The following is a 24,808-nucleotide window of genomic DNA, read 5'->3' as shown; positions in this document are numbered from 1 at the left end:
CTCCCTGCTCAGTTCTACAAGGGCAACACTGAGGCTAAGGAAGAAGAATCTGATAGGCATTGCTCCCATGGACTGGACGCAATAAAGAAGTGAGGCAGGTGGGGCCTGGTGGAGGGCAAGCTGAGGTTACTGGGGCCCAATCCATCCCCATGGACCTGCTTCCTTTTCTTATGGGTTCCTTATCAGAATCCTTTGAGAAGGGGTTTTGGTGTGGGCTGCCACAAACGAAGACGAGGCCAGCAGCTCAGCCTTGGCCAAATAACATTGAAAGCCCATAATATTCAGGTGACGTCCTTCCGATCGCTGTTTCATGGGCCCAACAAACATGTCCAACCTAAACCTCTTTTATTACAGTATTTCTATTGATTGCAGCTGGCCAAATTGCAGCCCCGACACATTCACGGTCCTGGCAATGGAAGGTATTAACGTCTGATGATTCTCTGTGTTTTTATATTATGCTGGAATGGCTGGGGCAACAAAGTCAGATGGGCGGGGTGTAAGTAATAAATTATTATTATTATGGAAGACTTTGAAACGCTTGACTCTCCTTGCTTGCTAGGTTGGTACAATAATATTTACCCATAACTGGACAAAAAATTACCCATAACATACGCCTATTAAAAGGGAATTTCTTATTTGGTGGAACTTTATTTTGTATTCCAGTGCATCAGACATACAGTTCTCTAGGTCAGCAGTATATCTGGATGTTGTAAGATTTCCTCCTTTGTCTCATTGTAGATGGACTTTCTCTTTTCTTCTACTGTTGTATCTCAGTAACCTCTTCCCCCCATAGCTATCTTTAAATCTGACTTCACATTTATTTTTCGCCACTGACTGCGATGTGCTGAAGTCAGCCTTGCAAACGATGCTTTGACATGCCCCGACGGAAGACTGGAAATGTACCCTGGGATTCAGGGCATCTTTGGAGTGCTAAGTTCAGACACAATAGTGTGGATTTAGTCTTTGGGGCAAAACACAAGGAGCTCATTTGATCTCAAAGGTTTTCAGAACCACAAGGGTTTTGCAAGAACCACACACAAAACCTTTATGACGTTAGCACATGCCCGGCAAGTCATTTATTTGAATGTCCCAGCTTCAAAGCTAGCACTTCCTCATAAAATATTTCCAAGAGTGGAAATGTGCCTTACTTGAAATGGTCTTTTGAGCCAGAACTAGCATGGATAAGGAGCAGTGTAGGGCAACTTGTTAAAACCAGGAGATGGAAACCTATCCGATAGCCCAGATTTGCAGTTCTACAGGCCAGGCACTGGACTTCTGTGGCAGGGCCAGGATAGATCTCCCTCACTGCTTGCTTGTAAGTCACCTGACACCACAATGTTTGCACCCTTGCGGTTTGCAATCAGACCATGAAAGCAAAAAGACCCTTTGCAAGCCCTCACTATGACATGATCCTTGTGGGCTTGCAAAGTGCAGGGCTTTGCAGGCCCCGGCAATCAGCTGACCATCAGTGCCGGCAAACTCCCTTGTGGCATCCATCAGCATCTTTATCTGTAGGACAGGTGGTCATGGCTTGGCAGAAGCAGCCTTGTGGGCCAAACAGGGAGGTCTGGAGGCCTAAGGACATGCCCACAGATCAAGCCAGAGCCTCTCTGCCATGGCTATGTGGGCATGTGAGTCAAACCCAGGCATCCAGTCTCCTGCTAGCAAAGTCAGACACGGTTCTTTGCTGGGAAGAGAATGAGGATGGCCTGACTTTCTGGCTTTGCTGGAAGGACAAGCATCTATTCCATCTGCCAGGCCACATTGCACGCTGCGTGTTATAGAACATGTTACGCACCAGAGCGCAGCCTCGTCCTCTCCTTTGCCTCCAGGCCTTACTATTCTCGTCTCTCTCTTCACTCCCCCCCCCGCCCCCGCTTAATAGCTCATGCAAATTTGCAGTCTATAGCGGCTGCTCTTTCTCTCCTGCAATTCACAGTCTTTCTCTGTGTTAAGATTCACTCTCTCAAACATCAGAAGAGGAGGTCAAGCATGGACTGCAACACTTCGGACTACAAGGAGGAATACCCCTCCATGCTAAATAAACAAAGAACCACCACAAACTCTCTGTACGCAGAAATATTCCCTGCATCCCAGAGAGAGAGAGAGAGAGAGAGAGAGAGAGAAAGAGAGAGAGAAGTCTAGGCTAGAACTCTTCTCCCTGAGATGCTGGCTCTCTGCATGCAGGGAGCTGCTTGTGGACAGAAAAGTGTTCCAGTGCGTGGGCCACCACAAAGCAAAACGGTCACTTCCGTCTGCCCAGGAAAATAGAGGTTTTCAGCACTTTGGGGACGTGACGGATGGTGAGCGACACCCGTGTCCCCCGCTGCAACGTGTCCCCAAGTTCAGCGTCACACATGCCTGCGTTGGCCACTTTCTCTGTGACAGTGTCCTCTGCAACCGGGCGGATGCCGTGAAGGTAATGGCAGTACATGTCCTCCCGCAAGACCAAGAGGCTACGGGGCTTCAGGAGCAAGGACAAGAAGTGGCGCTGATCTTCAGTCTGAGGGATGGGCCCCTGGAAAGGGAAACAAAAACCCTTAGCTGTGATGTTTCCGAGCTCAATCCAAAGTGTTGGTGCTGACCTTTAAAGCCCTAAACGGCCTCAGCCCAGTATACCTGAAGGAGCGTCTCCACCCCCATTGTTCTGCCCGGACACTGAGGTCCAGCTCTGAGGGCCTTCTGGCGGTTCCCTACCTGTGAGAAGCCAAGTTACAGGGAACCAGGCAGAGGGCCTTCTCGGTAGTGGCACCTGCCCTGTGGAACACCCTCCCACCAGATGTCAAAGAGATAAACAACTACCAGACTTTTAGAAGACACCTGAAGGCAGCCCTGTTTAGGGAAGCTTTTAATGTTTAATAGGTTATTGTATTTTAATATTCTGTTGGAAGCCATCTAGAGTGGCTGAGGAAACCCAGCCAGATGGACAGGGCATAAATAATAAATTATTATTATTATTATTATTAAGATGTGCGCAGCCTGAGAGCAATACATTTTAGCATGCAGGCAGAAATGGAAGTGTGCTTTTTATAGCAGTGCTCATCAAATTATTGTGCCACACAACTCCATCCCCTGGGTTTGCCGCTAAATTCCATGCACCCACATTTCCAAAATATGCCCAAGCAAAGTCAGTAGCACTGCAATTGCCTGGTGACACCTGTAAGTGGGTTCTGACTGTCCTTTTTACACGATGTAAGCACAGCTAGGATCAGGGCAACAGCAGCTACCTAGAACAGCGGAGAAAGATGCAATATTTTTTCGGGGGGGAGTGGGAAAACAGGCAGATAATGTGCATGGTTAACGTGGCAAGCAGGCTACCAATGGGGGATCAAACAGCCATAGGTTATTGACAGGGCATTTATTTTGCGTGCAGAAGGCCAGATCTCCAGGTTAAGGCTGGGAGACTCTCTTTGCTTGAACCCCTGGTGAGCTGCTGCCAGTCCGTGCAGACTGCACTGAATTAGATGGGTGAATGACCTGGCTTGGTAATGAGGCACCTTCCTATGTTCCTCTAAATGGCAATTATTACTGGACCTCCCTTGAACTCCTGATCCTCACCTCCAGCAGAAATTGAGGTGCCCATATCTGAGTGGCAGTGCCAACCAACACTCCCCACAGCTCTGGCCAGAACCAAGCGGCTCAAATGGGACTGGACTACTTGAAAATGATTTACAGATGGCATTTAACTCTGAGTAGGTTTGCTAAGAAGTATAGGACTGAATCAGGTAAGCACTGGAGATGCAATAAGGTTGAGAGTACATTCTTTCATAGGTGGTGGACCTGTAAAAGGGTAAAAGAGTTTTGGGAAATGATCCATAATGAATTGAAAAAAATGTTTAAAAGTACTTTTCCAAAAAAAACACAGAGTCCTTTTAGTTGGGGATAATTCAAATGGAAATTCCCAGGTGTCAAAAAAGGTTATTTATGTACGCCACTACCGCGGCCCGTGTTTTGTTAGCCCCAAAACGGAAAACGAGCGAGGTCCCAACTAACGAAGAATGACAACTTAAGCTGATGGAATATGCGCAGCTTGTGGACTTAACATACAGAATAAATAAAAAAATTCCTTCCAGTAGCACCTTAAAGACCAACTAAGTTAGTTCTTGGTATGAGCTTTCGTGTGCATGCACACTTCTTCAGATACACTGTGTATCTGAAGAAGTGTGCATGCACACGAAAGCTCATACCAAGAACTAACTTAGTTGGTCTTTAAGGTGCTACTGGAAGGAATTTTTTTATTTTGACTATGGCAGACCAACACGGCTACCTATCTAATACAGAATAAGAGAACAAGAAGAACGTACGTTTAGAGAAGATTTGGAAATGTTTATTGACTATATGGGGGAAATTGTGTACACTTGAAAATGCTGGCAGCATTAACATAAATTCAACAGTGTAAATAAGTTTTGATGGATGTAATAATGGAATACTGAATGGTTTCGCTTATGTAAAATATGCAGGGATTCATGACTTGCAAAATGAACCATGGAAAGAGAAGAAGGGAAGTCACTGATATTTTAAGGATGTTTAAAGGAGGATTCTAAATTGTACAACAGAAAAATTAATAAAAATTATATTTAAAAAATAAAATAAATAAAATGGGACTGGAGTAGAACGTCCTCTTGCCCAGTATTATTTACCTCTCCGCCTTCCGATTGCTGCCTTCTGCTGATGGGATAGTAGAAGTCGAGGAGGGTGTGAGACCCCAGGGTGATGGTGGTGACGGTGGGGAAATAGAGGGGACCGTCCTCGTGAGGCTGCGGGAAAAACAGACCCAACGTCAGACAGGGGAAAGGAGATATTTGTGCCAGGTTTACGTATAAACTAAACAAGCTCTAGCTTAGGGCCCCACTCTCTTGCGGCCCCCCCAAAAAATTTAAAGGCAAAAAAATCCTGAATGTACATTTCCAAAATACAGTGGTAGCTGGGTAAAGAACTTAATTCATTCCGGAGGTCCGTTCTTAACCTGAAACTGTTCTTAACCTGAAGCACCACTTTAGCTAATGGGGCCTCCTGCTGCCGCCGGAGCACAATTTCTGTTCTCATCCTGAAGCAAAGTTCTTAACCTGAAGCACTATTTCTGGGGTAGCGGAGTCTGTAACCTGAAGCGTATGTAACCTGAAGCGTATATAACCCAAGGTACCACTGTACAAGATAAAAAACAAATAAAATAAAGCCTATGTACAGCAAGAGTGTTTTGTGTTGTGTTGGCTCCTATTTAAACAATTTATTCAACTAAAGCAATAACATTCTAGCAATATGTATCCATGTTTGTTAACCGATGTGGTTAAACGTTTTGGGTATATATATTTTTAAAAAAACTTAGACTGAGTTTTAGCACACATGAAAAACTTTAAACAAATCCTTATTCCCTGATGAAAAGCCTTTGGATTATAATGTAACTTAAATAGAAAACTATCTTTAGAAAGGTTTTTCCTCCAGAGGAATTTTATTTTTAAAAATCCGATTTAAATAAAAAAAATCCAATTTAAATTTTAAATTTTTTTTTTTAAAAAAAACCATCGTTGATTTTTATCCACCCTGCGACCATGTCACCTCTTATTTACCATTTTCTCTGAACTAAAAAGTCCCTTGACTGCCGCTTTTCCCCTCACAAGCACAATTGCGCCATCCCTGGGGCCATTTTGTTTCCCCCATTTCTGAGCCTTTCCCAACGTTAGCGCCAGACTTCTCTGAGGCGAGGCTGCCAGAAGAATGGCGCACGTTTTTTCCAGACATGCCACAGATTTGTACAAAGAGCCTTTGGGATATCTCAGTGGTTTTATCCCGGGCGCCATGATACCATGATGCCCTGGCCAGGGCGGTACTCGTTGACCAGGACGTGGTTCGCCATTTTCCCTCCGAAAACGCCGAGGGAGGAGACTTTGTCGGCGCAGGCCTGGAGCCAGGCGGGCATCTTCTCCATGACCATCCCTCTGGGGTGAGGCAGCCCTCCTGAGGGGGAAAAAAGAAGCATAAAACGCCACAGATATTTAAAATACTGTCTACAGTTTCTTTTTTAAAAAAATAATATTTATTGAGAATTTTAAAGTTACAAAGAAAAAGGAAGGAAAAAACAAGAGAAAAAGAAAGAAAAAAGTAGATAAAAGTAACAATTAAACAATACAAATCAATAAGAACCAAAATCAAAAAGAAAAAACAAAACACACAATGCATCACAATCAAAAAGCAAAAATAAACAAAAAAATTAAAAACAAATCCAATATTCCCCAATCCTTAACTTTCATTAACTTATTTCATTGACCTCCTCGCACCTCCCTTTTTTGTATTCTAGTTGTTAATTCCATCTTTCACAATATTCTGTCATTAAATTACCTTAGTCTATTTTAACCTTATCTTACCATAAAAAAACCCTAAAACTTAAAACTTATTTATACCGAATGCTTTTAACCATAACATAGTCTTACATAATTCTTTTTAACATTTCTGCTAAAGCCAAATACTTTCATTCCAACATTTTTCTAATACTCCAATACTTCTAATAAATACTCTAATACTTCTAATAAATAAAACTAATATTTTACGATACTTTTCTAAATAATTTTTTGAAACTTTCTTCCAAGTCTTTTCCATGTCCCACAGTTTCTTTTGGTAGTCATACGTATCAAAGATCATCATACTCAAGACTAAATAAATATTGCCTCAGTCCTCCTCTCCCGGGGGCCTGTCTGCATGTATCTGTATTTTATTCTGAATCTATATTATGGGTCTTTGGACCGCAATAAAGATTTATTATTAAACTACTGTCTATAGGGCACAAGATTTAGGGCATCTGAAAGCAGCCCTGTTTGGGGAAGCTTTTAATGTTTGATGTATTACAGTATTTTAATATTTTTTTGTTTTTTTATAATATTTTTTTATTAATTTTACAGAATTTTTATGTACAAACAAATAAAAAGACAAACAAACATGTATAATTTCATATCCTTTTTTTCATAAACCTCACTTCTCGGACTCCCCCAAACCTCCCCTTTCTACATCCCAATTTCCAAAATTATTTCAGCAAATCCTAAACTTAATTTTATCAAATGTGTTCCTTATTCTTTTCTTTAACTTAACCTTTTGTCGCTGTAATCTCCTTTTCTTTCTAAAAACCTCAACATTTTAGCATTCATCAATTTTATAATATTCATGAAGATATATTTTGAATTTCTTCCAATCTTCTTCCGCCGTCTCTTTCCCCTGGTCTCGGATTCTGCCAGTCATTTCGGCCAATGTCATATAATCCATCACCTTCATCTGCCATTCTTCCAGAGTGGGTAGATCTGTATTTTAATATTTTTTCGGAAGCCGCCCAGAGTGGCTGGGGAAGCCCAGCCAGATGGTTGGGGTATAAATAAATTATTATTATTATTATTATTATTATTATTATTATTATTATTATTATTATTAACAAATGGAGGATTGGGGGAAGCTGTGGAAAGTGAATTTAAAATTCGCTGATTGCAGAACTTTGAAAAGAGAATTATACGAATTATACAATGGTATATCACCCCGGCAAAAATGGCAAAAAACGGACAGAACAAGCTCCGATAAGGGTTGGAAGTGTAAAGAGAAAGAAGGCCCTGTGGTGAGATTGTAAAATAATCAAAAGCTATTGGGAAATGATTTATAATGAAATGAAAATAATGTTTTTGAAAAGTCCAGAAGCTTTTTTGTTAGGTATTATAGGCCATGAAATGGCAAAAGAGCGGAAGAAATTATTGATATATGCTACAACAGCGGCTAGGATATTACTATCCCCAAAATGGAAAGACGACAAGATACCAATGAAAGAAGAATGGTAAAAAAAGCTGGTGGAATATGCTGAAATGGCGAAACTGACCGGGAAACTAAAAGACAAGGACAAAGAGACTTTAAAAAGGATTGGGAATAAAACATTTTTTAAAAAAAGAATTGAGAATTGTTTCTGTTGTATCTACAGAAATATTGTTAAGAAATGGACTCACTAGCAGGATTTGAGTCAACACTTACGATTAAGAAAATAAGTATAAAGTTAAGACGTTATAACTGGGAAAATAATAAAATGTAAGATGTGATTTGGGAAGCCTGGTCCGAAAATGATAAGAATATAATATTTATGTAAAAGGTTACAAAATTAAGGTAGAATAAAACAGGCAGGAGAAACAAATATTGAAAGAACCAGAAGGGGAAGTTGAGGGAAGTCAGGGGAGGGGATTGAGACTCATATATGTGGGTTTTTTTGTGATATTGATGATTGTGCGGTATATAAAATTGTAAAACTCAATAAAATGGTTTTGGAGGGGTGAAGGTCAGGATGACCAATGGAGAGCCAGGCTAAGAACCTCTAAAGCCATATTATAGAGCCATCTAAAAGCTAAAAGCACAAAGCCATTTTAGAAAGCAAAAGACTATTTCTCTTTCTCATGTTTGTCACTTTGCCACCTTTTGCAGAGGCAGCAAGCATGCAAGCTTGTGGGTGCAGCTAGCTTGCCCCTGCAGGAAGTTTGCCAGTTGAGGTTAAGCCATTTCTGAGAAACGACCCCTGACAAAGGCAAGTAGCAGGATGTTTGCTGACCGCCAGGCTCCAGAGATAACGCTTAGGTGTGAAGTTGCTAAACCACAAGGACATTTCTTGGAAGCGGGGGGTTCAGGGGCACTTCCAGGAACTAGTAAATAGGTTAATTAGTTTATAAGCTTCTGGCGCCACCTAGTGGATAGGGCAACTTGGAACCGAAAGGCCACCACCATTTTTTTATTGGTTGAGCTTCAATGAATATGCATCAATGACCATAGGAAATTGTCAATCATTGGCTAAAGGGATGCCAAGGGGCTGAACTGTGCTTTGCAGAAAGATATATAAGTTGACTGCCCCAAAGGGGGGGTGGGCATTCTTCATTTTCCTGAATGCACCCTATTTGCTTTTTGTCTGACAAAATCCAAATAAAAACTTTTTCTTTAAGAAACTTTGCTGCCTGATTTTTACATTCCTGGTCTGAATACCGATGTCCCTTTCAGTTTAAAAATAAAATAAAATGCTGTCTGTAACAGGGGTAGAGGGTGGTGACGTCAAGGCTGATGGCAGCCACCTTCCAACAAACATGTCTCCTAACTCAAAACATGGTGATTTCCCACAGGTTTCTTGTCAACTTTTCCCTTTTCTTGAGAGGAATCCTATTCGGAATAAGGGAATTTCCCTTAAAAAAAGGGGGAAAGTTGACAGCTATGTGAATTTCTTGACAGTTTCCCTCAGAAACTGTTTACCTCACAAAACAGAGGCCTACAAAGACTTGCAGGCCGAGTCATTCACAGGTCCGGCCTGTGGAGATTTCCACTGTCAAGAGACGAGTTGGGCCAGGAAAGCAAATTTGTTTTGGCAGGCTTTGAAGGTTTCACGGATCAAAAATATGCTGTTACCTCAGCTTCACTGTAGTTTGTGACTGTGTGTGTTTTTCTCAAGTGTTTTAGCTGCCATTGGTTTAATTCAGTGGTGTCCAAACTTGTTTCAAAGAGGGCCAGATTTGATGAAGTGAAGGGCCGTGGGGGCCAACCAAAATGGTTGACCTTTTTTAAGGATTAAAGTTATTGAGCTTTTTTGGGGATTGAAGCTGTTGATTATTTTTTTAGGATTTTACCCCAGGAAATAAACTGCCATTGGGGCTGGATGAGGCCCCCGAAACGGACTTTGGACATATTTTTGGTGTTCTGGGCCGGATTTAGGCACTCCCAAAAGGGTGGATTTGATTTAAATCAAATCGATTTAAATCACTAGTCAGTAAGACTTGATTTAAATCTTTTCTTTTTTACAGAAAGGTTCAGCCTCGCCAGCATCCTCTTAATATTTACAACCAGATGAAGCTTTCATTTTTGGAATCATAAATTTTCAGAGCAGTTTTTACAGTTCTATCAAAAATCACTGATTTGGTTATACTGTCAGAAATACATAGACAGATAATTGTGAAATTGTTGTTTATATTTGGACAACTTTTCTGCAGTATATTATTGGAAGGAGAAAAATAATCATTTCCTTAATAACAATTTATTTAACATATGTATCCATGTTTGTTAACTTAGACTGCTTTTTAACACATATGAAAAACTTTAAAGAAATCTTTATTTCCTGATGAATAGCCTTTGGACTATAATGTAACTTAAACAGAAAACTATCTTTAGAAAGGTTTTTCCTCCAGAAGCATTTTATTTTAAAAATCTGGTTTAAATAAAAAAATCTGATTTAAGTAAAAAAAATATGTTTTTTATTTTTAAAATTATTGATTTTTATCCACCCTGACTCCCAGCTGGGTGAACGAACAAACAAGTCCAGCTTTCTCAAAAAAATAATATTTATATCCCGCTCTTCTGTCAAGAAAGTCAGGATGAGGTAGGGGGTTCCTCATTTCCCCCCTGGCAAAATGGTGTTTCATAAGCTTCACAGCAAACAAGGGATGCCCCTCTCCAAGTCCACATCTAACGCTCTTAACCGCTAAACTAGCTTTTGTCAAACGTAATCCGTTCCAGAAGACTGTTTGACTTCCAAAAATGTTCCAATAACTGAGGCGCAAAGGGCTGGCTGCAAATATTTTTCTTTTTCTTTTTACTGCTTTATTGGTTGAAAATTACATTACATAACAAAGAAGATCAGTTGATGATAAAAACAAAAGTATACAATCTTTCATTCCCTAATTGATCCTTGCTTTGTACATCGTTTTGTAATTCAATTTAACTTGACCTCCAATCCTCCCCTTGCGTTCCCCGATTAAATTCTTTAAATACGCACTTGCCTAAGGCTTCTCCATGTTGTCTGACTTTGAGTTTCATCAAATTTTCCTATTTTACACACAGAAGTTCAATCAGCTGCCAAACGGATTGGTAATTTGACAGTGTCCTTGTACGTAAACTCTGTATATATGTCCCATTCTCTGATAATTTTTTCATCTGCAACGTCTCTCAACCTTGGTGATATCATCTCGCTAGTTCAGCGCATTCCCTTAATTTGTTTTGCCAATCTGATTTAGATGGGATATCCTCTCCTTTCCAGTCTTTTGCAAAGGGCTGGATGCAAAGTCAATGGAGAAAACTGGGGGGGAAACGCAGCGGAAGCCGTTCAGCTTCCGAGGCGCGTTCAAAAACAGAAACAATTACTTCCGGGATTTTGGCGTTCAGAAACCAAAACACTTGGCTTCCGAGACGCTCGAAAACCAAAATTTCGCTGTACAGTGGTACCTCTGGTTGCGAACGGGATCCTTTCCGGAGGCCCGTTCGCAACATGAAAAGAACGCAACCTGAAGCGCCGTATCTGTGAAGGTGCGTGGTGCGATTTAGCGCTTATGCCCATGTGTGAGCAGCAAAGCCCAGAAGTAACCCTTTCCGGCACTTCCGGGTCACCGCGGGACATAACCTGAAAGAACGTAACATGAAGCAAACGTAACATGAGATATGACTGTATATCACCCTGCAGAGCGGGGATTTTTTCACAGATTAGGGGCAGATGCGTGGCAAAATGGCTGCCTGAGCCCAGTGGCGTTGCAACGGGGGGGGGGGGAAAGTGCGCCCCGGGTGCCATGTCTGGGGGGGGTGACAATAAGGCACCCCGTGCGGGGGCTCGCGGCGGCACAAGCAGCCATCGCGCCTCCACAGCCGCATGTGGAGGATCCTCTGTTTGCAGCTGCAGCCGCGAGCAGAGGATCCCGGCTCCAGCAGCAAACCGCTATATACAGTGCATGTGCGGCGTTGCACGCATGCGCTGTATGTAACAACGCTGCACATGCGCTGTACATAGCGGTTTGCTGCCGGCACCGCTCAAGCGCAGTACGGATGGGGGTGGGATCCCTCCGTCGCTGCTACAGCCGCATGTAGAGGATCCTCTATTTGTGGCTGTAGCGGCGACATAGGGATCCCGGCACTGTCCGTATGGTGCTGGAGTGGCGCAGCTGGCAAAGCGCTATGTACAGCGCATGTGCGGCGTTGCACGTGCGCCCTACGTAGTGACGTCCCGCCCCGGGTGTCACGATGCCTTCGATCAGCCCTGCCTGAGCCTCCTTCATGCCGTTGAAGAAAACTGACCCCAATGTACACTGGCCTTCTGAGCCTCCTTTGTGCGCTATAGGAGTGAATGGGGATCCACACAATTAAGGGGGGCAGTGACCTTCCCCTCCAGCGTCCGCACGCAACATTTACCCCAGTTCTGCAGCCTCCTCCCCGACAGCTGAGTCCACTTGGGCTTGGGGGCATCATAAACCTGGAGGTGGGGGAAAAGAAAGCAAGATATTTACATGGAAACCGCAGGCATCAGAAGTAGTACCCAGAAAATAATTAAAAATACATTTGTGAAAAACCCAGAAGCATTTCTGTTAGGTATAGTAGGGAATGAGATCCCAAAGAGAGATATAAAAGGGTTTATGCATGCGACAACAGCAGCAAGAACTCTTTTAGCCCCAAAATGGAAGCAACGGGAAATCTCATTGCTGGAAGAGTGGCAGGCGAAGGTGATGGACTTTGTGGAATTGGCAAGGCTGACCGGGAAAATCGGAAATCAGCGCGATCCAGCTTTCCAAAAGGACTAGAGTAAATTTGTACAATATCTGAAGGACAATCGCAAACAATTAACAACACTAGCAGGGTTGTCAACATGCAATGCTAAGGATCTGTACCTTTTAATATTTATTTTAAAAATTGTGATTAACGGAAGGAGTGAAACGTAAATAGGAAAATGTATAAAATGCTAAGAGGTGATAATGAATTATGGAAACCATGAGACAAGAGGGAAGTCGAAGCTCGATTGAGCAAATATGTAATGAGTACAATAAGGATTTTTAAAAATGTGATAAAATGGAAACTTATGGAAATTAATTGGAATGGAAAATGGGAAAATGGAAATTAATATTTATTAATATTAAAAACAAAACAGAAGTACCTAGGGGCAGCTCAGCCTTCTTCCAACGCATTGGATAGATTCCCCCAGATAGGAACATTTATGTTCTCTTCTTTTTTTGTATATAATTTTTCTTAAATTTAAAATACTCATTTTCCATCCTTAAGATACCAATGACTCCCTTTCTTCTCTTTCCATGGCTCATTTTACCTATCACAAATCCCTGTATATTTTACAAAAGCCATACCATTCAGTATTCCATTACTGCAGCCATCAAAATTATTTACGCTGTTGAATTTAATGCTGCCAGCGTTTTCAGCTGTACACCATTATTTCACAGATATTCAATGAACGTTTTCCAATCTTCTCTAAACGCATTTTCTTTTTGTTCTCTTGTTCTATATGTTAAGTCTGTAAGTTGGAACATTTATGTTCTCCATCACAATATTGCCAAGAACGACAGGGAGGCGTGGAAAGTGAATTCTGCCTATCCTAATGTTGCACAGAAATTATCGCTGGTGATCTAAGACTGGAAATCAGTCATAATAATAATAATAATAATAATAATAATAATAATAATAATTTATTACTTATACCCCACCCATCTGGCCAGGTCTCCCCAGCCACCCTGGGAGGCTCCCAACAGAATATTAAAAACACGATAAAACATCAAACATTAAAAACTTCCCTAAACAGTCATTATAGAGAGAGAGAAAGAGGGAAAGAGAAAGAAAGGAGGAAGAGAACTGAGCTCTGTGTATATCATTGGAAACACCATGCGCAACCTGATAGCTGTTCCTGGCAAATTTGATATTGATAGCTGTTAAGAGTATACTATATGGCTGCTTTAACTGCTATACCACTTTGATGTCTGCTGCCTTGGGGAGGAAAATGTGAAATACAGTGGTGCCCCGCAAGACGAATGCCTCGCAAGACGGAAAACTCGCTAGACGAAAGGGTTTTCCGTTTTGGAGGTGCTTCGCAAAACGAATTTCCTATGGGCTTGCTTCGCAAATGACAATGTCTTGCAAGTTCCTGCTGGTTTTTTCCCCTCCCCCCCTTTTTCTAAGCCGCTAAGCCGCTTATCAGCTGATCCGATCAGCAGATAAGCCGCTAAAAGCCGCTAATAGCGCTAATCCGCTAATCCTTCAATGGGCTTGCTTCGCAAGACGAAAAAACCGCTAGATGAAGAGAATCACAGAACGGATTCTTTTCGTCTTGCGAGGCACCACTGTACAAATTTAACATCAACAATGACAAGAGAAGCAGATTTTTAAAAAGATTAGCTCAGAAGGACATGTCTGTCAACAGCCAGGATCCAGGAATCCTACAGGGGTCACAATACAAGATGGACCTTGGCAGGTTGCCCAGCTTTTGGGCCACCCAGAGGCATCTGGCTGCTTATTGCTGAAGACATTCTGGGGTGAGGAACCCCTGGTTTGAAGGCCAGTTTTGGCTCAGCAGGCTGATTTTCTCCAAAGGCTGGGCACATCAGTTGGCATCACCATTGACACCGGCTGATGTACTGGCGGCACAAACCTGTTCCCAGGATTGCACAGCCTAAACAGCAGGATTTGATCTCTGCTCATCGGCCTTTGTGAGTCTCCCTTTAAGATCACACTGAAAGGGATTTCGTCAAATTTGGCCCATGGGGCAGATCTTGATATGGATGTGAGCCATGGAGGCCAAAAGGTCCCGTCCCCCCGGTTCAAGTTCAACGAGACAGTTCTTAAAACACCGCACAAAGGGGAACATAAATGTGCACGCACCTGTTGCAAAAGGTACGCCTCCTCTGCCTCTGTGATGAAATCTGGAACATAGTAAGCGGCTGGTGGAGACTGCATACAAAAGAGAAAATGTGAAAAGTACAAAAATGCAGATCTAAGGAACCCCCCCCCCAAAAAAAAAATCCCAGCCGCTGCAATGTGAATTAGGGAACTTTGCATGCTCCTCAGTCAGAATCATGGCTCTCTGTATGAAAAACGAATAACATCTATAAAATGAAGATTTCCCCTCTGTACAAAATATCTGGCATTTAATAATTGGTGGTTTTGAGAATGTTGCTCATTAGCCTGGCCTTTGGCTAATTAAACAACTGTTGATAATGTTGGCTAATTAAAGAACCGATGGACTTTTAAACTGGGTGGGGGGAGTATTGTTTGGTTTGTTACTACGGTATGTATTTTCGCATGTTTAATATTGCAAACCACCTTGTGGATGAAGGGCGGTATAGAAATTTAATAAAGAAGAAAAAGAAGAGGAAGGGGATCAAATTCTGGGGTGGTTTTTGTCTGTTTCCCCTTCTTTGGGATAATTATTCTGTTTCTTCTCTCTAGCCGCCACCCTAGTCTATACTGGTCATAGACATGTGCAGCACATTTCATTAGCATGCACACAGGTTTGTTTTTAAAATGGCAAACTTTTATTGAATATGTACTCATACTCAAATCATAAAGGATATCATTTTCATTCATCAAACTAAACAAATTAAAACCTGACTTAGGTTTTTTTAAAAAATTAGCAAACAACATTTTACTTAAAAAATACAAAATTGAAAAAATGAGATGCAAAACAGGTGCATGATCTTTATTGTAGAGTTGGAAGGGACCCCTGAGGGTCATCTAGTCCAACCCGCGGCAATCTTTAACCATCTTTAATCTTTATCATTACTATTATCTTTAACCAGATAACAAGCAGCCCCAGAATGACCAAATTGTGTTCAAGTTTCTTTCATCTTCCTGTCCTAGAGAATGAGACTTCGCTCACCAGGTGTGAGCGGAAAGGTGTGGCATCACCTGTAACTTAACTATGGCTTGATATATAGCAGTAAAAGTAGATTGTGCTCATCTGCTTCCTGGGAAAACCTTCACCAACTCTAGGCAAATCTATGACTGCTTACCGTATTTTTCGCACTATAGGACGCACTTTTTCCCCTCCAAAAATGAAGGGGAAATGTGTGTGCGTCCTATGGTGCGAATGCAGGCTTTTGCTGAAGCCTGGAGAGCGAGAGGGGTCCATGCGCACCGACCCCTCTCGCTCTCCAGGCTTCAGGAAGCTATCCCAAGTCTTGCAAGCCCGGCGGGATGTCCCGCGGGCTCGCAAGGCTTGCAGGCAGCAGCCTGCACCCAAAAGCTGGGGACAGCGGGGAGCTGCAGAGCCGCCACCCCGCTATTCCCCGACCTGATCTGGAGGCTGGCGGGGGGAGAAGCAAGCCTGCTTCTCCCCCCCCCCAGCCCCACAAGCTCGGGGGATAGGGGGATGGCGAAGCGCCGCCATCCCGCTATTCCCCGACCTGATCGGGAGGCTGGGGGTGGGGAGAAGCAAGCCTGCTTCTCCCCCCCACCATCACCACAACCTCCAGATCAGGTCGGGGAATAGCGGCATGGCAGCGCTCTGCCATCCCGCTATTCCACGACCTGATCTGGAGGCTGGGGGTGGGAGAAGCAAGCCTGCTTCTCCCCCCCACCATCCCCACAACCTCCAGATCAGGTCGGGGAATAGCGGCATGGCAGCGCTCTGCCATCCCGCTATTCCACGACCTGATCTGGAGGCTGGGGGTGGGAGAAGCAAGCCTGCTTCTCCCCCCCCCCCCCCGCCAGCCCCACAACCTCCAGATCAGGTTGGGGAATCGCGGGATGGCAGCGCTCCGCCATCCCGCCATTCCACGACCTGATCTGGAGGCTGGGGGTGGGAGAAGCAAGCCTGCTTCTCCCCCCCACCATCCCCACAACCTCCAGATCAGGTCGGGGAATCGCGGGATGGCAGCGCTCCGCCATCCCGCCATTCCACGACCTGATCTGGAGGCTGGGGGTGGGAGAAGCAAGCCTGCTTCTCCCCCCCACCATCCCCACAACCTCCAGATCAGGTCGGGGAATCGCGGGATGGCAGCGCTCTGCCATCCCGCTATTCCACGACCTGATCTGGAGGCTGGGGGTGGGAGAAGCAAGCCTGCTTCTCCCCCCCACCATCCCCACAACCTCCAGATCAGGTCGGGGAATAGCGGGATGGCAGCGCTCCTCCATCCCGCTATTCCCCGACCTGATCTGGAGGCTGGGGGTGGGAGAAGCAAGCCTGCTTCTCCCCCCCCCCCGCCAGCCCCACAACCTCCAGATCAGGTCGGGGAATCGCGGGATGGCAGCGCTCTGCCATCCCGCTATTCCACGACCTGATCTAGAGGCTGGGGGTGGGAGAAGCAAGCCTGCTTCTCCCCCCCACCATCCCCACAACCTCCAGATGAGGTCGGGGAATCGCGGGATGGCAGCGCTCCGCCATCCCGCTATTCCACGACCTGATCTGGAGGCTGGGGGTGGGAGAAGCAAGCCTGCTTCTCCCCCCCACCATCCCCACAACCTCCAGATCAGGTCGGGGAATCGCGGGATGGCAGCGCTCTGCCATCCCGCTATTCCACGACCTGATCTGGAGGCTGGGGGTGGGAGAAGCAAGCCTGCTTCTCCCCCCCCCACCATCCCCACAACCTCCAGATCAGGTCGGGGAATAGCGGCATGGCAGCACTCTGCCATCCCGCTATTCCACGACCTGATCTGGAGGCTGGGGGTGGGAGAAGCAAGCCTGCTTCTCCCCCCCCCCACCATCCCCACAACCTCCAGATCAGGTCGGGGAATCGCGGGATGGCAGCGCTCCGCCATCCCGCTATTCCACGACCTGATCTGGAGGCTGGGGGTGGGAGAAGCAAGCCTGCTTCTCCCCCCCACCATCCCCACAACCTCCAGATGAGGTCGGGGAATCGCGGGATGGCAGCGCTCCGCCATCCCGCTATTCCACGACCTGATCTGGAGGCTGGGGGTGGGAGAAGCAAGCCTGCTTCTCCCCCCCACCATCCCCACAACCTCCAGATCAGGTCGGGGAATAGCGGGATGGCAGCGCTCCGCCATCCCGCTATTCCACGACCTGATCTGGAGGCTGGGGGTGGGAGAAGCAAGCCTGCTTCTCCCCCCCACCAGCCCCACAACCTCCAGGCTTCAGGAGAGCCCCACCGCCAGCCCCACAAGCTCGGGGGACAGCGGGAGAGGCGCAGCGCGCCCTTCCCGCTGTCCCCCAACTTGGTTAGAAGGCTGGCGGGGGGAGAAGCCTGCTCCTCCCCGTCGCCAGCCCCGCAAACTCGGGGGACAGCGGGAGAGGCGCAGCGCGCCATTCCCGCTGTCCCCCGACTTGGTTTGGAGGCTGGCGGAAGGCTTCCTCCTCCCCCAGCCCCGCAAGCTCCCGGAGCGATGCCAAAGCTGCGCGCAGCTTCGGCATGGCTCTGGGTCCCGTTCTGGGGGAGGGGGAAGCTCGGGCTTCCCCGCCCCAGCCCCGCGCCTGGCGGGGGGGGATAAATTCCCCCCCCCTTTATTTCCCCCCCCCCAAATCTAGGTGCGTCCTATGGACCGGTGCGTCCAATAGTCCGAAAAATACGGTAATTCACTTCTGTGTGTGTGTGTGTGTGTGTGTGTGTGTCTGTGAACAAGTGTATTCCTATCACTGAACATAATACAGTGGTGCCTTGGTTCTCAAACGCCTTGGTACTCAAACAACTTGGAACCCAAACAATGCAAACCTGGAAGAAAGCGTTCCGGTTTGTGAACTTTTTTCGGAAGCCAAACATGCTCCGTTTTGAGTGTTACACTTCCAATTTGAGTGTCACACTTCTGTTTTGAGTGTTATGCTGAGGTCTGTCTGTTTTTGCTATTTATTTTGCGTTTTTGTTTTTGCAGCTCTTTTTTGTGACTGTGTGGAACTCGGTTCAGCTACTGATTGATTGATTGATTGATTGTGTGACTGCAGTACATTGTTTATTGCCTTCATTTTATGGATCCATGGTCTCGTTAGATACTAGAATTAATGTTAAATTGCTGTTTTAGGGGTTGTTTTTAAAAGTCTGGAACAGATTAGTCCATTCTGCAGTACTTTCTATGGGAAAGCGCGCCTCGGTTTTGGAACGCTTTGGTTTTGGAAAGGACTTGCGGAACGGATTAAGTTTGAGAACCAAGGTACCACTGTACAAAGCTTCCTAATCGATAGTGAAGACGTTCCAATAACCCTCTAGGAAAAAGCATCCCTCCCACAAGACGGTACCTGTGTCACACGACACGGCTCCAGAGCCATGATCCCCACAGAAGTCGCCGACATCTCAGAACGGAGAGCTGAGCTTTCTTTGTTTCTTCTCACTCCATCACAAATCCCTGAGCCTCACCAAGAAGGGTGAACTCCCAGTCGCTCACCTGCGAAAGACAAAAGCAGCAGCACATCAGCCATGGGAAATGAGCTACTTTCAGGAAAGGCCTTTTCCTACTGGAGACATTTGCTCACATCCGGCCCTTGCGACTCTTACCTCCCCCAGCCTCTTCTATCCCCCCTTCCCCTTTATCCGCTGCTTCTCTGAATTGCCTACCCTTGGTTTGGAAGCTCCTTGGGGCAGCGACCTCTCTGTGGCTTTGCTTCACCTTGACATAATTGCCACTTTATCCTGAGACTTTTAAACAGTGCTTTAAAGGACTTTTGTATATCTCCCTCCTCCCCAACCGCCCCCCAAATTAGAGATGCTTTTTACAACAGTTTTAATGCCTTCGTTGCATTTTTTGCATATTATTTTTTCATTTGCACATGGCCTTGAAAACTGATGTTAGAAAGGCGGCAAGGGAATTCTTTGGGAAAAGCGACGAAGCACCACGCGGCTGTTGTGGCTGTTGCGTAGATACTACCTGGAATAACAGCTTCACCTGCTGAACTTTCACCTGCCATGCAGCTGGTTGTTGTTGTTTAGTCGTTTAGTCGTGTCCGACTCTTCGCGACCCCCTGGACCAGAGCACGCCAGGCATGCCTGTCTTCCACTGCCTCCCTCATATTGGTAGCTTCGAAAACACTGTCCCACCATCTCGTCCTCTGCCGTCCTCTTCTCCTTGTGCCCTCCATCTTTCCCACAACATCAGGGTCTTTTCCAGGGAGTCTTCTCTCCTCATGAGCTGGCCAAAGTCTTGGAGCCTCAGCTTCAGGATCTGTCCTTCCAGGGAGCACTCAGGACTGATTTCCTTCAGAATGGAGAGGTTGGATCTTCTTGCAGTCCATGGGACTCTCAAGAGTCTCCTCCAGCACCATAATTCAAAAGCATCCATTCTTCGGCGATCAGCCTTCTTTACGGTCCAGCTTTCACTTCCATACATCACTACTGGGAAAACCAGAGCTTTAACTATACGTACCTTTGTTGGCAAGGTGATGTCTCTGCTTTTTAAGATGCTGTCTAGGTTTGTCATTGCTTTTCTCCCAAGAAGCAGGTGTCTTTTGATTTTCTGACTGCTGTCACCATCTGCAGTGATCATGGAGCCCAAGAAAGTCAAATCTCTCACTGCCTCCATTTCTTCCCCTTCTATTTGCCAGGAGGTGATGGGACCAGTGGCCATGATCTTCGTTTTTTTGATGACATTCTTGCAAATGGGAATAAGGGGTGCAATGGAAGCCTCCCCCATTCCAGCTGAGCCCAGCCTCGCCACGACGCCTAAGCCCTCTAGCAGGGCTCCCAAGGGCAGGAAAAGGAACCCAGGAGTCCTGAGCCGCCCCCTCCCCATTGCAAACTCCCCCCCCCCGCCCTTTTGCTCCACGCATACTCACTCATTCCAGCAGACAGCAAGATATTTCCGGGTAGCTCGTTGACTGACAGCTGCATCCATCCAATGAGAGAAAGCGGGGAAAGCCTCCCGCGGGAAGGATCAGCAAACAGCTGAGCTTTGTAGGTCCCGCCTTCCTTCAGTCTAGTGAACCAATCAATTGTCTGCGGGCTGGTCAAAATGAGTCTTTGGTGGGGAGGGGGCGGGGGTGTTCTTGAAGAGCAAAGGACGCTGGGAGCCAGGACTCCTGGGTTCCTTTAAAGGGCTGGTGAAGGGAGATAGGACAGGTTATTTTGATTGTCTGGGGGAAAGAGAGGGGCCAGGACTCCTGGGTTCCTTTGGGGGCCTGGAGGAAAGAGAAGGGCCAGGACTCCTGGGTCCCTTTGGGGGGGGGTGGGAGAAGGATGCCTTGTTATGAGGTTTTCTTGGGGAAGTTGAGTGAACTCTAACCCTGCTCTGACCCATCCCTGTTAGAAAGGCAACCCCCCCCCCCGTTTCTTTCTGAAACTGTATAATGCTTTTGCAGATAGGTAGCCGTGTTGGTCTGCCATAGTCAAAATAAAAAAATTCCTTCCAGTAGCACCTTAAAGACCAACTAAGTTAGTTCTTGGTATGAGCTTTCGTGTGCATGCACACTTCTTCAGATACACTGAAACAGAAGTTGCCAGATCCTTCTATATAGTGAGAAGGTGGGGAGGGGTATTACTCAGAAGGGTGGTGGGAATGGGAGATTGGCAGATAGCTGAGATGAGCCTGTTGACGACTCTTAACGACTGCAATAGGTCTTACAGGAAAAGGCAAGGGGTGAGAAGGTGAGAAATGGCTTAGTCATGTATAATGAGATAAGAATCCAATGTCTTTGTTCAGACCAGGTCTCTCCATGGTTTTAAGTATGGTAATGAGTTGCAATTCAGCAGCTTCTCTTTCCAGTCTATTTCTGGAATAATGCTTTGTTCAGTAATTTTTTCTTTCTGCGCTCCATCTGCTTTGTTCTTTGCCTTTGCTCTTAATTCCAGTGTGGTGTAGTGGTTAGTGTCAGGTTAGGACCTAGGAAAGCAGAGTCCAAAACCCCATTCATCCACATAAATCTCGCTGGGTGACCTTGGGAGAATCACCGTCTCTCAGCCTAACCTACCTTGCAGGGTGGCTGTGAGGAAAAAAATGGGGAAAACTATGCATGTCGCCTGGATGTCCTAGGAAGGAAGGTGGGTTGTAAATGTGGTACAATAAACAACCAATTTGGGATACGCGTTTTGAACTGCGGCTTTTTGCTATATTTCTGGAGTGAGCTCTTGTTTGTAGGTAGCTAATATGGTGCACTTCTGATGTTCTACCTAGACTACATCTCCCATCATCCCTGACCATTGGTGCTAATGTGAGCTGGAGTCTACAGATCTGGAGGCTGCCAGCTTGGCTGTCGTTGAGCAGGGTCAGCCTTTCTTGACCTTGGGTACCCAGATGTTGGACTACAGTTCCCATCATCCTTAGCCGTGTCCAGGACAGCTCCACCTGGTATGCAGGCTGAGACCCTATTTGCCCGCTGACGGTCTGGCCAGAGTGGTGCATGCTGTGGTTATCTCCCGCTTGGACTACTGCAATGCGCTCTACGTGGGGCTACCTTTGAAGGTGACCCAGAAACTGCAATTAATCCAGAATGTGGCAGCTAGACTGGTTACTGGGAGCAGCCGCCGAGACCACATAACACCGGTCCTGAGAGATCTACATTGGCTCCCAGTATGTTTCCGAGGACAATTCAAAGTGTTGCTGCTGACCTTCAAAGCCCTAAACGGCCTTGGTCCAGTATACCTGAAGGAGCGTCTCCACCCCCATCATTCAGCCCGGACACTGAGGTCCAGCACTGAGGGCCTTCTGGCGGTTCCCTCACTGCGAGAAGCCAAGTTACAGGGAACCAGGCAGAGGGCCTTCTTGGTGGTGGCACCCGCCCTGTGGAACACCCTCCCACCAGATGTCAAAGAGAAAAACAACTCCCAGACTTTTAGAAGACATTTGAAGGCAGCCCTGTTTAGGGAAGCTTTTAATGTTTAACAGACTATTGTATTTTAATACTTTGTTGGAAGCCACCCAGAGTGCCTGGGGAAACCCAGCCAGATGGACGGGGTATAAATAGTAAATTATTATTATTATTATTATAGCTAGCAAGATAAGGGATGAAGGGAGTTGTAGTCCAACATCTTTGGGCCAAAGGCTAAGAAAGGCTGAGCTAGATTATTCCCCAAATCCATCTCAGAGAGAGAGAGAGAGAGAGAGAGCAGAAAGGAAGAGCTCTGCACACCGTGCACATAGAAACACTTTTTATTCATTTGTTAATAACAGATAAGCAATAGCATAGTGATATTTTCGTCATGCTAAGGCCCCCGCCCCCCTCTTTTTCCCTTCTTCCAGTGTGCCTGGGCGGACGAGGGGGTCAGGGAGGACAGAAATCATGCAAGATTCAACAGAGAGCTCAGCAGAGGGCACAGCAAGCCATCTCACTCGACAGTTTACAAAGTTATTTGTTTCGTTTAAAAAATAAAGAATATACATGGAGGCAGAAAGAACACAATCCAGTGTGGTTTCTACATAAAAAGGAAGGGAATCTCACAGGAAGCCACGGGGAAGGCCTGCGACTGAGATCCGGTGTAACGCCAGTGGCAAGTTGTCATTGCTATGTTTGGGGAAGACTACGTACTCCCGGTTCGGACAAGGGAGGTGGAAGGACAGGCCTAGGTTCTTTCCCCTAGTGGCCAAACGCGAAGCTGAAATCAACTGAAAGGTTTATTTATTGCTGGTCAGTGAAAGGTTGCAGAGTGATAAGGAAGTTACAAGGACAAGTGAAGGATGAGGAGGTCGTGTATTTACAGCTGAGAGATGGCAAGCTGATGGTCAAAGGATGGCGCAAGATTGGGGGTACCTTGGCATCTTGAAACAAAAGAGAAAATGGGGGGGATTTAGCATGGAGGGGAAGGTGAAAGTCAAGAGGCTTGGACTGCAATCTTTGCATACCAGTCTTTCCTCAAGACCCCAAATGTTTCTCCAGGTTTGAGTCTTTATGCTGGAATGCAAACATCCTCTCCGGACGTGGCTGTCCAAGCAGCCCTAATTCAACAGGTGCAGCGTTATCATCACTGGGAGCCTGTGCTCCCCCCCAAAAAAGGCTGCACCTGTTTGCATTTCTGCACAGGCTGAAGGCAGAAGACTTCCGAATGTGGCATTCGTAGTCCTCTTCCCAAAGCCCTTTGGCCTGTTTTTTCTCAGGATTGCTTTCTGCAGTCTCCAAACGGACCTTGCAGGTGTGATAAGGAAGGAAACGGGAGCACATGCAGAGAGATGAGCAAGGAAGGAATTTGCTCAGGAGGTGGGGAAAGGAGGCCTTGTCCTTACTCCTCTCCCAAGCTGGGAGGAAGTCAGGGAACTTTGGCTTGGTCTGGAATGAAATCACGCACACTACTGTATTTTTCGCTCTATAAGACGCACCAGACCACAAGACGCACCTAGTTTTTGGAGGAGGAAAACAAGAAAAAAATATATTCTGAAAGCAGCAATCCTTCTTGCTGTTCTGGCTTCTGGGATAGCTGCGCAGCCTGCATTCGCTTACTTTTTAGGAGGGGAAAAGTGAGTCTTATAGAGCAAAAAATACGGTACTTTGTTTTCTAACTGCGTGCTCTCTGACTGCGGGTGCCACCCGGTTTGCACCCACAATCTCAAAACGTTTAAAGCGCTGATGCAGAGATTCCTCCACCAAAACTTCAAAAGGGTGACTGGATTTGAAGGTTTTGCTTTCCCAGCTCACTTTGACACTCGTCCTGATCAATTCTGCTGATTTGCAGCAATATTTGAACCCAGGAACTCTCCACCTTGCCAGCCTCAGGAACTGCCCCGATAGGCAGATACCATGTGCTCTCTTGCTGTCCCAATATTTCGATTGAACCCTTTCCAAGTGAGCTAAAATGTAGGGACCTCTGAGCAAAAGCCGTACGTTTAAAATGTTAACTGAGATGGATTATAATAGCTAACATGCAGCTAATGAATGCTGGAGTTGAAGTGACAGTGAGTTATAGCAGCTTTTGCAAACCTGGGTCCCTCCAGATGTTTCGGAAGGGAGCTTCCATCAGCGCAACCAAAACATCTGGAAGGTACCAGGCTGGCAAAAGGAAAGTTATAATATTTCTTTATTCTCTCCCACCCACCACCCACCCACCCCCATTTTTTTAATAGGAAAAAGTGACTTCTGGAAATATATGCTCAATATACACACAGAGATACACATACTACAAACCATCACAGGCTGTTACTGGGTGGTTTCCTCCTCCCTGTAGGCTAACTCACACAAATGCTAAGCACAGCTGCTAACACACAC

The 24,808-nt window shown here is 45.8% G+C and overlaps 1 protein-coding gene across 1 annotated transcript; it reads right to left on the bottom strand.

Moving 5' to 3' along the window:
* Nucleotides 1-628: 628 nt before the first annotated feature.
* On the bottom strand, nucleotides 629-20,622 carry ALKBH6 (alkB homolog 6). The gene is made up of 7 exons (XM_081200667.1): nucleotides 20,456-20,622; nucleotides 18,926-19,071; nucleotides 14,623-14,691; nucleotides 12,160-12,220; nucleotides 5,804-5,955; nucleotides 4,641-4,757; nucleotides 629-2,518 (listed from the first exon to the last, which is right to left on the bottom strand). Exons 2-7 carry the CDS (start codon nucleotides 18,977-18,979, stop codon nucleotides 2,246-2,248), a joined length of 726 nt encoding a protein of 241 aa, XP_081056793.1. The 5' UTR covers nucleotides 18,980-19,071; nucleotides 20,456-20,622; the 3' UTR covers nucleotides 629-2,245.
* Nucleotides 20,623-24,808: the final 4,186 nt, after the last annotated feature.

The sequence above is a fragment of the Podarcis bocagei genome, assembly GCF_964188305.1.
Source record: "Podarcis bocagei genome assembly, chromosome: 7".
Classification (NCBI taxonomy): domain Eukaryota; kingdom Metazoa; phylum Chordata; class Lepidosauria; order Squamata; family Lacertidae; genus Podarcis; species Podarcis bocagei.
This window is presented reverse-complemented; position numbering and strand designations above follow the sequence as displayed.